Source organism: Centruroides sculpturatus, unplaced genomic scaffold, assembly GCF_000671375.1.
Source record: "Centruroides sculpturatus isolate CEXI.00-Female unplaced genomic scaffold, Cexi_2.0 scaffold1269, whole genome shotgun sequence".
Classification (NCBI taxonomy): domain Eukaryota; kingdom Metazoa; phylum Arthropoda; class Arachnida; order Scorpiones; family Buthidae; genus Centruroides; species Centruroides sculpturatus.
Window position 1 is genome coordinate 207,245 of NW_019385472.1, and position 15,782 is coordinate 223,026.

The window sequence follows — 15,782 nt, forward strand, 5'->3', positions numbered from 1 at the left end:
AGTTTTCTTGAAGCCATCTTCAGCTATGCAATTAAAGCAGATACTGTACAGTACATATTCTAAAATAGAACATTTGTTTGAAAAATATCATAGTTATACATTCTGAATTGGAATACATTTTTGGAACAATTATCTATTCGAAATTAATATAATTTATAATTTATTATAAATTAATATTTATTTATTAATAATTATATTTATATAATTATAATAATATAAATTATAATTTCAAACAGTTATGAAATCAAACAGCTAAATTGGAATATATGTTTGAAACTCTAAAATAGATAAAATATTTTTTTATTTTCAAATAGATAATTGTTCCAAAAATGTATTCCAATTCAGAATGTATAACTATGATATTTTTCAAACAAATGTTCTATTTTAGAATATGTAACTGCTCTAATTGCAGTAGATGAAAAGGTCTTCATGAATGCAAAATCTGTTTATGAAATAAATATTTTTCAGTTGCCTTAAATAAGTAGTTTATTTGTGTTTTGAGATGTTTGTGATACTGAGTTTAATGAAATTTGCTTATATTACATTAATGAAATATTATAAAATATGTTTATAATCATGTTCTGCTTTTGATATAGTAAGAAATAAAAATTTTTTTAGAATAATTGCCATTTTTTAAAACTAAAAATATAACAAACAATCAAGAACCTTTAAAAACTAAAAATATATTAATTCAATAAAAATAATGAATTTCTTCTTTCTTTGTTTTAAAATAGCATTATTTATATTATAAATCTAAATGCACAGTATCATTTTTGAATTTTAATATGATAATTGTTTCAATTTTAAAAATCATTCAAAAGTTAATGAAATTCTTTGTAGAACTGAAAATCATCTTAAAATAAAGTATGGTTCCTTATGGCATTTCAAAATTTAATAAAATCAATGAAAAGATTTTTTATAGGGACAAAATTATTTTTACTAATCATTTCTTGAATTTTTTAAAACTATTTTCACTGTTAATTGTAAACATAAACTATTCTTTATATAATCAACTTAGAATTTTTACATATTTGAAAGTGTTCTGGTTCCTTCAGATCCAGAAAGCTTAATCTTAATTTTTTTTTAAAGACTAATATTAAATGTTAATTTAGAATTTTTTAATAGGTTATTTAAAAAATTCTTAAGTTAAACATTTTTGTGTTCTATAACTAACAAAAGTCATTTAACCTGCATTATTGTGATTTCTGCATGATTCTAAAATGCAAATAGAACATTTAACTTTAAATTTTTATTTACAATGTTTTTTAAACCAACAAATTCCTAGTTATTTCCCTGTTTAATGTTGTAAACAAATAATGACTGCTAAAAACTGGTTAATCTTAAATAAACTACTGTCACAAAATCAAAAAACCAGCAGAAATGGTAAAAAAAACTCACATTAGCAAATTTTCCTCTATATTAAATGGACATCTTCAGGCTCTTAACATTCTAAATCTGAACTGCATGAGATGGAACACCTCTTTTTGAAATGCAGAGGTTCATTTATTGGACTGGGTGCCTCAACAGTTGCCCAGAGTGTTACCTGAACAGTGTCTTTATAATATCTAACAACCCCAGAAATCTGAGTCAACTCAGATTTCTGGAGCTATTAGATATTTTATAAAGCTTCTGCGTGAGATGCAGCTATCAACTTCAATAATGCAAATTCATTTTCATAAGCTTGGAAGACCTGCTCTTCATTATAAATATATGGTATATGACACTGTTGAGTCACCCAGTCCACCAGTAAACAAGCTTCTGTATTTTGAATCTAGGCTTTCCATCTTGTGCAGTTCAGATTTAGAATGTTGAGAGTCTGAAGAGGTATTTAATATGAAGGAAAATGTTTCCTAATGTGAGTTTTTTACCCATTGTTTCTGCTTTTTTTTTGTGATAGTAGTTTATTCAATGTTGTATTTTTTTTTAAAAGTAATTAAATTCCTGCAAATGAGAAAGGCTTAAAAGTATACATATAATAATAACAAAATCAAAATCTACTATGATTACTATATATATAAAGCCATGTTTTATTGGACTAACTTTTGACTACAAATTAAGTTAAACATTAAATAATTTAGAGTAAAAGTATTTGACAGATGATTGGCCATCATCTTTTACTAATATTAATAATTCCATTAATTTAAATTAATCTGGAAGAAAAGTTTGTCCTAGAGTGGGACTTGAACTCAGCATCATCTGCATATCATACATATATGGTATCAGTTAAACTATCTAAATGTCCATCTAATCTTTACTTTTTTACCAATATCTACTATATAACCTAACATATATAGAAGGGTTGGGCAAGCAAGAGGTCAGTGGGAGCCAAAATGTAGGTTTTGCAAAATGCATTTGAGCTACAGTTCTGTACTTTTTATTCTGTACTGCAGTTCTGTGCCACGACTTTATTATATAATATAAATATAATATAAAACAAATATTGAATTTTTTTAATAAACATATTTTCACAAAATTGTGGAAATAAAATTGTAAAAATAATAGTATAAAGCAGAAATTAACACTTTCAGCAAGAGCTACATGTAACTCAAAAAGAGCCGCATTTGCCCATGGTGGATATATAGTTAGATTATATAGTCAACACAATAATACATAGCCTCAGGTCCTTTTGACTTAAGACTGTGAAGATAGTGGTTTTGAAACTATGTGGATTCCTGGATTCAGATGGTATGAACAGTGGACAGAAATCTGAATCCAGGGATCCAGATAGTTTAAAAACTGCAGCCTTTAAGGCCTTGGTCAAAAGGGCTTAAAGGCTTTCAGACTCTTCCAAAATGTTTGTCAGAGTAAATGATTCTGTATATTATTATGACATATCTACAGTAATTACCAAATACAGTGGTACCTCAGGATACAAAATTAATCCGTTCCAAAACTAAGATTGTATCATGAAAATGTCGTAAGGTGAATCATTTTTCTGCATACAATTATATGTAAAATCAAATAATTCATTCCAACATGAAAAACACACTTAAATTAAAGCTAAGTAGTACATTAAAAATAATAATAATAAATATAGTAAGGAAAACACTGAAAAATGAGTTTTGTAGTTGTAAATGTATAAATAACCATAATAGAATAATAATTGATAAAAAAAAATTTTATTTTATTTGCACTTTACCTTTGAGGATAGACGATGGTAGAGGTGTGTAAACTGGTGACGGAAGAGAGGGATAAGGGAAATGATACTAAAACTTAACTTACATAACATAATGTAACAATAACTTAAAAATAACTTAGAAAAGATTAAAAAAAAATTAGTGTTGTTTTATATATTTCTTTTTTAAATTTTTATTCACTGCTTTTTGCTTTCTTTCCTTCACTTCCACCAGCACTTTCACTAGATAGAGATTGCTTGGTAAAATATCTATCCAAAGAGGTTTGGCTTTGCCTACTTTTTAAAATGTTTCTAAAATGACATTTGCTTAAGTCAGTGTGAACCTTTTCGGGATGTTTCTTTTCAATAAAATCGGTCACTTTCTGATAATACCTCAAGATTTCCTTTATCGAGTGAGATCCTTTCACGACGAAGCAAACACACGGACTGAGACCGAAGAACAGAAGTGAATAAAAAATGGCGCTGCAAACTAATGTAATGTCGTATGGTGAGTTTTTGTTTATATCATGGAGCAAAAATATGTTTGAATTTCATGTCGTATCTTGAAAATTTTGTATGCTGGGGCGTTCATATCCTGAGGTACCACTGTATCTAAAGTCTGATTTTATTATGCTGTCTTTGGCTAAACATAAAATATGTATATAACATATTTTATATTTATCCAAACTTACTTCAAATATTAAATAAACAGCTGGATTCCTTTATTGGGTTATTAAGATTAAATAATTACTGAGTAATACGCTGTAATTATTGGGTTGGTTGTATTTATTATGTATCATGCTATCATGCTTGGGTTAAAAGTGGGTGTGTGAAAAAATTATCTTCTTCTCAATAACTGGAACAAATTACTAAGCACAATCAACAAAACCTTTAACATCTAGTAACAAAATTTTAATGTAAAAATGACATATGTTTTTAACCTTAAACAAGATCTGCATCAGGTCAACAATGATATTCTATATAGTTCATCAATTTTTACATTAAAATTTCATTACTGTATGTTAAAGGTTTTGTTGATTGTGCTTAAAAGTGTAAACTGGCTGAGAACCCTCAAGGGCCATAGGTGATAAGTTGCTTTCATTCAGCACTGTGAGCAATCAATATGGTTAGGTCTAAATTAGTTAAGTAATTAATTAGTCTGGAAATGAAAGCTAGATAGAGAGCTGGATAGTGTAACTGATAACACATCTGCACAATAAACAGGAGTTGTGGGTTCCAGTCCACACCAGACTGATCTATTCTTCCAGAATATTCTAAAATTAAATTTATTTCTAATTATTAAATTTAACAAGAGATGGAAGCCTAACCACCTATCTTAAATACTTTTAAGCTGAATATCTAAAACCTTATTTTATCAGGTTTTAAATATTTGGCTTGGAAATATTTGTATTTTAAATAATTGAATATAGTTTTTATATAATTTGATCTAATTCAAACCTTGGAAGTTTTTCTAAAAGTAAATGTGCTTTTAAGCCAAATTTCAAATCATTGAATGGTGTGTAATGTAAATGTACCAAAAAGAAAATAATTAATTACATTTAGAAGTGTTTCTGTAATATGTATTAAAAATATAAAACATCAAAAATTCATTTTTTTTATATATGTATCAGTAATAAATGTATATTGAAACACAATGAAGTATTAATATTGTACAAAAATATAAAATACAAAAATTATTTATGTATGCCAGAAATATTATTAACTAGGCATTTATTAATTCCTTTGCTGCATATACTGTCATATTTATAACTTATGATTAAGAATATTTTAATTTTCTTGCTCATAAATTATAAAAATATTACTTTATTTTAACTTAATCATGAACATGCTATAATATCATTATTCTGACATTAAATATCTGCTTTTAATGGATTAACACATTACAATATTTTAGACTATGCACTTTATTCATCCATCATCAGAGTCAATCTCAAAAAAAGAAAAAATTACAGAATTTTTTATCAGACATTATAATGAAATCAAACTTATTTCATAAAATTTAAATTCAGAATTAAATGATCAAATTTCAAATAACACACAGATATGTACAGAAAAAACATATTTGATTCATTGTATGGATTTGTGCATTATTTGGAACTTGACCGTTTGAATTTGAATTTAAATTTTATGAAACAAAAGATTCCTTATTGAATGTTTTAATGAAATCAATTCTGTAATTTTTTTTAAAGATGGACTAAGATGATGGATGAATAAATGTCCAAAAGTGCTTAGTCTATAATATTGTGCTATTTCATTAAAAGCAAATTTTAACTTAAACTGGATTCAAATGAATGTTAATTGATGAAGATTAATTCATTAACTAACTACTTAATCATAAATTACAAATGCAACTATAACTTCATTCCTGACTGCAACACTTATCTGGAAGATGAAACATAATATTAAAAGTATACAACATCAAAATAGTTATATTACAATAACTTTTAAAAAAAAATTCTACACTCTTCTGTGTTTTCAAAGTACAGAAGAGTGTAGAATTAAATTTTTTACATGTAATTTTAGTTTTATATTATTTTATGAAAATTTATGGTATAATGTAAAAGAGTGGTGAAACTTTTTTTGAAAATCATAAACATGCATTTTAAAACAGTGAAAAATTATTATTCAAAGTGAAATTATCATCAATTTAAATAAATAATACAAATTAAATTATATTTTAAAGATAAGTGATAGGATATAGATACAATTTCTTTCATTTTATCATTTAGAATAGTTTGTGTAATACACAGTAAAAGAAAATGTATCTAGTTCTTATCTTTATGCTATTGTATAATTGTTTTATTTCTATAAATACAAAAATTAGAAAATTATACAACATGGATAGAAACTAAGCAAATTTTGTATATTTTAAATAATTTAAGTCTTCTCACTCTCTCTCTTTCTTTTTTTCAATTTCTTAATTTTTATAATTTTAAAATAAAAAGTTAAGAAATTGAATGATTTCCATATTAGTTTGTAGAATAGATGTTAATGAATTAATTTTAAAATATTCACATTTTGAACATATTCAAGAATAATTTGAAGCTTTTGCTTAAATATTTTATATTGCTAATGTGAAAATTTTTGAATACTTGAACAAGCTCACCCCAAAACTAACCATTGCTCAATTGATTGGATTTTTTCCTCATGAATATGAAATTACTAAACAACTATGTTGTATATAATTTAAATCTAAAATTATATAAAATAAAAATTTCTTTTACAAAAAATTTTATAACAAGAATTTTTAATCAATCGCATACTTTAAATTGGTGTGTGATAAGAGCTGATTTGAGTTGAATGATTTAACATTTTCTACTCTGCAGATAGGTTTTTTTTGCCTATTATGCTTATCATGCCAGACCTACAATGGGGTACTTAAGGGAGTGATGGGTGAAGATGCCTGGCTAATTTGGGTCAAGTCACCTATGAAAGTTTGAGGTTCCAAATCAGACCTTAAACCCAGATACCTAGAATAATGATGACTTGAATAATTCTAATTTGACATCCAGTCTTTATATTATAGTCAGGATATTTTTTAATGATATTATAATCATATTTACATAAATGCCAATTATAGTGTAATTTTATGTTATGTTACAATAATTGGTTTTATGTTAATAACTCATATTCAGATTAATAGAATCTTCAGTTATAAAAACTCTAATGAACATTGATAAATAATAATGACAATGATGAAAAAGACAGAAAAGAAATGAAAACATATATTTAAAATTATTATATTAAATAGAAGAATATAATTATTTAAATTACTTCAAAAAATTAGATTGAAATTTAATTTTATCTTCTTTATCTTGGATTCCTTCAGCTTCAAATTATTTTTAGATAAATTTTTAAGAGGTATTTTTCTATTTATAATTTTGAATAACAACATTTCTTTTCATAACAGTTTTGTTTCTGGTTCATTTGTAAATAATTTTAAGTGAAGAGAATTCTGAACCTTTGCTTTAATATATTTTGTAAGTAGCCTATTATATGTGTAATAATTATTATAGTGGAAAGGAACATCACGGCCATCTCGTCTTCAAACTCGACCATCTACTGGATTACTTCGTCATATCCTTCAACAAGTTTATAATCATTCTGTTACAGATCCAGAAAAATTAAATCAGTATGAACCTTTTTCTCCTGAGGTAGGTTTTTGAAATTGTTATGTTGATGGTAAATTTTTATTTTAATTTTTATTTTATAAATAATAATTAAAATAAAAAAAATCAGAAGCTTATTTAGAAGCTTATAAAAAAAATCAGAAGCTTTATCAGAAGTATTATATTAAAAAATCAAAAATGATAAAGATAAAAAATGGTGAATTTTTTCCCTGGTTTAAATATATACTCTCATGTAAATTGTATTGTATTTTTTTGGCATCTCATTCACGTTTAATAATGCACTATGAGTAACTCTTGTCATTTACATAAAAATTTCTGCATTCTTTAAAAGTTTCTTCTTTATACTCTTATTATTATTATTATGTTTAATTATGTGATGTCAGCATGATCTTTGTATTCTCTAAGTTTATATTGCTTTGAATTTTTCAATTTTAGTTTGCCTTGTTTGACAGAAGTCAGAATCAGAAAGTTCCTGCATTTTTTTACAGAGATTAGACTTTTGCAAAAGATTTACAGTGAACATTTTAGATTAAATTGCTAGGCTTTTACTCACATTTTCAATTGACACTGACACAAACAAACACTGTACATACTTACTCCAGCAGATAGCATTTCATGGAAATTACAAATGTCTTTGGCAGCAGTGAGAGGTCTTCCTCAAGTAAAAGAGCCATTCCACAGATAGAACAAGGGAGAACATATTAAAAAAAATGGAGAAATGTTCCAAACAAAATATGATGCAGTTTGAAATTTACAAGATAAAATAAACGGCCAAAAAACATTTAATTTTACAGAATGTGATTGAGTTAGACCAGTGTTTTTCAATCTTCTTCAATAAGCGACCCCTTTACAAGTTAAAAAATTCTGGCGACCCCTAGGGCCATAAATATCGATCAAAAAACCAATGGTACTGTAAAATAAACAGGCACAGCCTTCTCACTGAGATTGTAGTTTTTTTATTGTAGTGTAGGACCTACAAAAACTTGTCTTTTTCTTTTACCCATGATCCCCTGTGTAAGGCTTTGTGACCCCCCTGGGGGTCGCGACCCACAGGTTGAAAAACACTGAGTTAGACAACTGATCTCATCTATATATATAAAAATGAATGTATGTCTGTCTGTGTGTCTGTGTGTCCTATGTCCTTCATGCATTACCACACCGTTTATCCGATTGCCATGAAACTTTGGGAAGTTGTTTAATATACTCTCGCGCAGGTTTGTGGCATAGTACGATTGCCATGAAACTTCGGGAAGTTTTTTAATACACTCCCGCGAAGTACATTTATCCTACGATAGATGGCGCGCGTTTACACGAGCATTCGCGCATAGTGTGTTTGATCGATTTCAAATTGTGAAGACCATTTCCCCCCTTCAAAAATATATATGTCTCTATATATGCATTTGTGAACTGTTATTTACGATATTTGTAATCATTTTTGTTTAATCACTTTATTTCGACTTTTTTTGCTAATTATGTTTTCGCTCGAACTTCGTTAAAATCTTAACTGTACCCCGAACAACGACCGAAGTTGTAGGAAGAAATTCGCCTATTTTACCGATCTAGGTATCGCCCTTTTTCAAATTTTAATATCGACTCGAAATAATTTAAAAAGACAAATTACAATAAAACGGTTTATTATCTAACTATCAGAAATTTCCCAACATGCCAAGGAAGAGAGGAAGGAGCAATTAAATAATTAAAATTATAAAGGATTTAAAAATATATATATATAAATGGGGAATATCGCGCTTTTGACAATCGCTGCAAGTGTGTGGGCTAAATTTGGAGAATCCGTGCTTCTCGCATGGACAACTGTATGTGGCCAGCTCACGCGTCGGAAAACCTTCCGAATTATTCGTGTACGCACCAGACGAAAAAACAAAAAATATCGTGTATCCACGAGCACTCCAATAAATAAATAGAATTGAAACGACACTTTGAAATGTTTTCCCGATGAAAACGAATAATAATAATATATTTCAATAAAAATGATAAAATGAAAATTTAATTTTATTATAACGAGTTTGCTTGAATTTCATCTCTTCTGAGATCGCAGCAATGCGCGACGGGTAAGCTAGTGCACTATAAAATTGCAGCCTTCCATACATTTGTTAAATGAGCATACACTCATAGTATCCACTTATCAGACACATTACAAGAACTAAATCACATTAAAACATATTGCAGTTAATCATGGGTACAGTGCATCAGTAATTACTACAGTAGCATACCAGAGAGGCCCTGCTAAATACCAAGGTGATTAAATACCTCATTCTCAATTAGGAATCAGAAATGCACTGATTTTACACCAAGTTTGCTAAAAATTTAAATCTCCATCTTACTTAAAAAATCTCCTACTGTATACTTGTTACATACCAATGATAAAGATGCCTTAAATGAATTACGAGCTCCCAGGGAATACATTGCTCCTTTTGTTGAATCCAGATTCAACAGACTATTAACATACATTGGCTCCTCTTGCAGATAGATCTCTGGACATGAGAATTAAAGAACATATGTACGATATCTCCAAACATAACTATGTTATAGTATGTATTGGCCCAATAAGTGTTGGAACACAGGGTGTTTCTCTGCTGGAATGAAGCCAGGCTTTTGTAAAAGATATTTGGTAAATTACAAATAGTCAAAGTTATAGAAATATATAAAGTTAAACCCAATAGAGGTTGCATCAATAACAACATCTCTTTACCTCAAGCATGGCAAAACATTCTATGTACTTGTAATTCATAAAACTACAAGATATTTGTTTAACTTTATTTCTTACATTATTTTTAGTATTTTTGTTTTCATTTTTAAAAATTATATACTTGAAATCCTTGTTAGTTTGATATTCAAGAGACAAAATAATCACAACTTTGAATTATTGAGTTTTGAATTATCCAAGGTTTACATATTTCTGTCATGTAAGTTATTAAGGAAACTGAATACGACTACATATACAGAATGCTATTTTTGTTAATTAATAATAATATGAATAAGCTGCAGGTAAACAGCACATGTCTGGTGAGAACCTCACAGGTTGCCAGTTAAGTTTTCTAAAAAGTAAAGGAGAATTCTTTGAAATGTAGTCCAAATTATTTGTAAAGTGGCCCAAAAAGTAGTAAATTACCCAAATATAGTAGCCCAGAACCTACAAATATCTCAATCTGCTACTTGTAGTCCAATCTTGCAATCCCAGAAACCATCCTTATTTTATGAGATAATAAGAGAGGAAAAAAGGTAGTCCATGTGTAAGGTGACACCCGAAAATGTGTTAATGTAAAAGCAAAGCCATGTTTTTGGTCTGTTGTTCTGTTACAGCATGGAGGCACTTTCATCTAAACCAATGGTTCTCAACATTTTTTTACCGATGGACCCCTTTTCCTCTTAATTTTTTTTTGTGGACTCCATAGATATTGCACGGGAAAAAACCTTATATTTTTCACTAATAAAAAAAAGGAAAACGTTCAGAAATGTCACTGTCAAATGACATGATGCTGATGATATAATATTCTCCTAACAAACCCTGGCTTTGTAATCTCTCTTTGACCTTTGAGATATATATGTCATATATGTATTCAATATTTTAAATAATCTATATTTTAACTCTTATGCAAGAAATGAGTAATAAAGAAATTGACAATATAAATCAGCGTTTCTCAAAGTGGGCGATAACGCCCCCTTGTGGGCGCTGGAGGCTTTCAGGGGGGCAGTAGAAGGCTCAAAGAGAATTGGGGGGCGTTAAGGAAATATAGAGGGGCGACGGCAGACAAATTCTATATATAAAAATTCGACGGAATATATATAAAATGTTGACATTTTATATATTTTTTATTTTTTATTGAAGGTCACAACTTGAATATTTCTAACACATTGACTTTTATTTTAGCTCAGCGTTTCTCAAAGTAAGCAATAACGCCCCCTTCTGGCGCGATGAATAGATCTATGATAGAGGCAGGATATTGAACGGTGACCAAAGGCAAAATTGGGGCTGATAAGAGGAAACATTTTAATGGTTTCCAGATGATGAGAACAATGTACAGAAAGGGCACAAAGTGTGAGATTCATAGAAAAGTTTTCCTAAGAATATTTCCAATCCTTTTCTCACACAAGAGAAAATGGGTTAGGGGGCGTTGGGTATAACTTTATGGAACAAAGGGGGCGGTGGTTCGAAAAAGTTTGAGAATCACTGATATAAATATATATACTGTAGAAATTTAATTCTCAATAAAACAATTGTTCTGAAGTAGAATTACCCTATAGACCACTAAAATATCACTGTGAATCCCCAATTTGGTATTTTTTTTTCGTCGTTCTCTTCTTTGGTATACGTCGTTCTCCTGGAACCAATTACCGACGTAAGGCGAGGTATACCTGTATACATTATAACAAAAATTTCAATAATAATATTTTTAATGAAAAACAAAATTTTTTTTTTTATAAAACTTCTTTCCAAACTACATTTTGAATTTCACTTTTACTTTGAATTTTGATACCAGACTGATCTACATCTTAATACCATATTTTTGTAGATTGTCCGGCATGTCAGTCTATCCAGGGAGACCATGAAATGAAATATTTTATTATGGTAATCTCATTCTCACTTAAACAAACATGCTAGTTTAAGTGAGATTATATATCCCTCTCTAGAAGGCACATTAAAAAACTGAGTGAGTTGTCATGTAAAAATGAACATGTTTTTATTCTAAAACTGTAAAACTGTCAGCATTACATCAAAAACTGTGATTATATGTTTAATTTCTTCATTTTGTCCTCTTTCTAATGATATAAAATACTTGTGAAATACTGAAAGTGCTTTTTTTTATGTTTATTTTATTGTAATTTGATTCAAAAATGCAAAAAAATAAACACATTAAATTTTAGAACTCCCTGTAAATTATCTCAACTTACACTTATTAACATCCCTTTTGTGTGAAATAGAGAGGAAGATGTTATTTTTAAGGTCAGGGTAAATGGTTAGTTCAGCACACACTAACTGCTATTGCTACCACTACTACTAATTGACCACTACTACTACTAAGCCACTAATTGTTTTATTGTCTGTAAAGGAAAACTCTCTTCCCAATTTTAAGTCAGTCAAATTACAACATTGTTATTTTATTGTACTTGGAAGAATGTTTTCTTTAACATATATTTAACAGTTAGTTTTGTTAAATCTGATTTTGTTTTATTATGATTAATTTTGTTTTTTAGTTGCAGTTTAACCAGCATGCCAGTAACTCTGTGGTTCCTGGCATGCTGGTCTCCCTAGTTATATGTGGCATACCAGTCAATCCACAAAAATATGGTAGCATTATGTATAACTGTCCATGACTAAACAATTGCCTATGTATATTTTGACATGATTGAAACTTTGGAACAGTGCTAGAAACCTCTACTAGTTGATATTGACAGTTTTTGTTGTTGTAATATTTGTTTTCTTTTCCTATATTCTTTTAAATGTTTTATGGAAATTTTCACTGGTGTTTTTTGATTATGAAAGACTTTTTTTTATTATGAAAGACTTTTTTCAATAACTGAACTATGATTTTGTTTTTTCCCTTATTTTTATGCAAAGACATAGTAAAATTTGATGTCCCCCCGTAGTGAGGATTCCATAAACATAAACTAAGTTTGGATCTGTTTTGAAATACACTTTCACACTCAAATTAATTGTGATTTAATTATATTTTGAATAAAAACACATTTTTTATTCAAATCACATAAAAGAAACAACCTTTTAATTTCAGGACAAAAAAAAACAAAAACATTCTTTTGTTTTATTTTATTTATTATCAGTTGAACATCCTACAGAAAAACATTCCATTTCCATGGTTACATGGTTTGCTTCACTGTATAAGGTCTTTGTCCACTTGCTAAACATTTTTTGGGTAATTCATTAATTTTCAGGGCCTCTATCTGTAGTTTTTTCCCAGCCAGTGTAAGTAGCCTAACTTCCTGCTTGCTTTGCTAATTCACTCCATCATTTTACAGACTTGTTTCTAACATAGACTATTCATAACATGAATTTTGTGACGATTCATTGATTCTCAGTGCTGCTGTTTTTAATTTTTTTTTTAATGATTTTAAGCTAAATAGATTAGATTATGTAAACATGCAACTCTATTGTTATTTAATTAAGCATCAATATATAATGTAATATCCAAATACTTAACAATTCAATGTAATAGTCTTAAATATTAATAATTGCAAATTATGTTAATGTTAATGACTATACAATACTAGACAGTATACCATTCAGTACAATGTATAACATTTGGAGCTGCTCACTTAGATACATATTACTAGAAACAGAATAATTATTTCAATTGTGGACATAAACTTGAGCATAAAATATTAATTTTTTCCTATTAAATTAGCATGTTTTCCCATAAAACTAAAAATAAAATTATTATTTTTTTAATAAGTTTAAAGTTTGTGGTTTTATTTAACAATTAGATGTGGCATTATTTTCTTTGTAATATTATTTCTACATTATTTCAGGTCTATGGTGAGACTTCTTATGAGTTTGTTGCACAGATGATTAATGAAATTGAAATAAATGAAGATGACATATTTATTGATCTTGGAAGTGGTATGGATTAAAACTAATTTTTTCTTTTAATATTTAAAAACAATTAAATGTAAAGATTTAATTAAAAAATAAATTAGAAAAATTTATTGAAATATTTAGTTGAAATTTAAAACATGCCTTAAAGCTTATTGGAAAAAAATATACAAATGACATTGTATATGATTAGGAAATAAAATTAAAGAATCCAAAAATATAAAATGTTTGATGATTTAATTACAGTAGAGCGTCGTTTATCCGAATCAATTGGGGACTGGGGTGGATCGGATAACGAATCATGTACGAAAAAATATATTAATTTATCCTGTGTTGAAATTTTTCTTGTTTGCGTATCGCTTTACGTTGAATTTTCGTCGATGTTAAGCCTAACGAAGACTATTGTATCGTTAAAAATTATTTTTTTATTTTGTACAAACAAAATAAATATATTGAAAAATATAAAAACAATAAAAATTATACTTCAGATGTTAATTTAGTATCAAAAACGTAAAATATTTGAGTAACCCAAGAAATAGCCAAAGATTGCAGCGCCACAGCACTAGCGAAAATTAAAATTTGCCGACTGGAATGCTTTCAGATAACCAGCTTTCGGATAAACGACTCTCTACTGTATATTATTAATTCTAGGATTACAGAAAATGCATAATGTATTTTGTTTTTATTCTTCAATTTTGCTTTTAATTTATGTTTAAAAAAAGGTACAATGAAAAATTGAAAAGGTACAAATGAAAAGGTATAAAGATAAATAAACTTAATATAAAAGTTTTTTTCTTGTAGTTATTTATTTGAGAGAAAACTAAAGAAAGATATCCTACTATCCATATTAAAGCTGCTATACCAAACAGTCTAAAAGTTATCAAATATTAAGTGTTTTTATAATGCTTTAACTTCAAATATGTATCTTATTAATATTAAGTTATTATTATTAAAATTTCCGTTCTAAAATATATTTAATTCATTATTATGATTATATGTTAAATATATCATTATAACTATTGTTCTTAAAATTTTATTGTAATAAGTTACTCTGAATTAAGAAATCTTTGAACAAACATTTCTTTTCCTAACCTGGCACATAATTTTAATTTTTAAGGAGTTGGTCAAGTAGTGCTACAAATGGCTGCAACAACAATCTGCAAAATGTGTTACGGTATTGAGAAAGCAGATGTACCTGCTAAATATGCAGAGGTAAAAATTATTAGAATTTGTATTTTTTCTTATTCTATGATACATATGTAACATTATAAATTAATTTGTATAATTAATTAATAATAAATTATGAATTACAAATTTAAATTCTAATGTTTTAAAATATTTTAAGCTTATTAAGCATTAAATTTTAATATATTGAATAAAATGAAACAATAGATCTAATTGTTCATGTGTTAATTGTGATAATTTAGTTAGATAACTAGATTTGTTTTATAAATGTTTTATATTTATTTTGTTAAATTTCATTGGAATTATTTTAATTTCATACACAACTCTACAGATAAAACAAATATGACAATGTCATTCAATTTGATTATTTGTAGGCATTTCTGATAATGAATCATGATAACTTTAAAATACCCAAAAGCTTATTATTTCTGGTTTTTTTTTTTTTGGAATTTTCATCTATTAAAGCATTATTTTTCATCAATCCTTAAAACGGATTTGTCATCTATTTAATATTTCATAATGAATTTATAATGGTTTTAATTAAAATCATCAAATTTATAAGCATTATTTACAGCAATAATGAGTTTGTGCATTAATATTTTCTGTAAAATAAATACTTGCACAAAAATCATTTTGTTTATTTGTTGTTGGTCAAGTACAGGATATGATTAATTCAAGAAAGTTAATTTATAAAATTTAATCACTCAAATATTTGTATGTATTAAAAAATTTAAAATTTCAAAATTCAAATCTAAAACGATTA

The 15,782-nt window shown here is 27.5% G+C and overlaps 1 protein-coding gene across 1 annotated transcript in view; it reads left to right on the forward strand.

Moving 5' to 3' along the window:
- The window catches only part of LOC111639298 (histone-lysine N-methyltransferase, H3 lysine-79 specific-like), a gene marked incomplete at its 3' end in the record, with an annotated part of 92,899 nt that extends 77,834 nt beyond the window's left edge, over positions 1-15,065 (forward strand). Inside the window, exons 5-7 of the mRNA XM_023385146.1 lie at positions 7,153-7,290; positions 13,771-13,861; positions 14,952-15,065. Of these exons, the coding sequence (XP_023240914.1) occupies positions 7,153-7,290; positions 13,771-13,861; positions 14,952-15,065 (343 nt within the window). The remainder of the gene's footprint in view (positions 1-7,152; positions 7,291-13,770; positions 13,862-14,951) is intronic.
- Between the last annotated feature and the right edge of the window lie 717 nt (positions 15,066-15,782).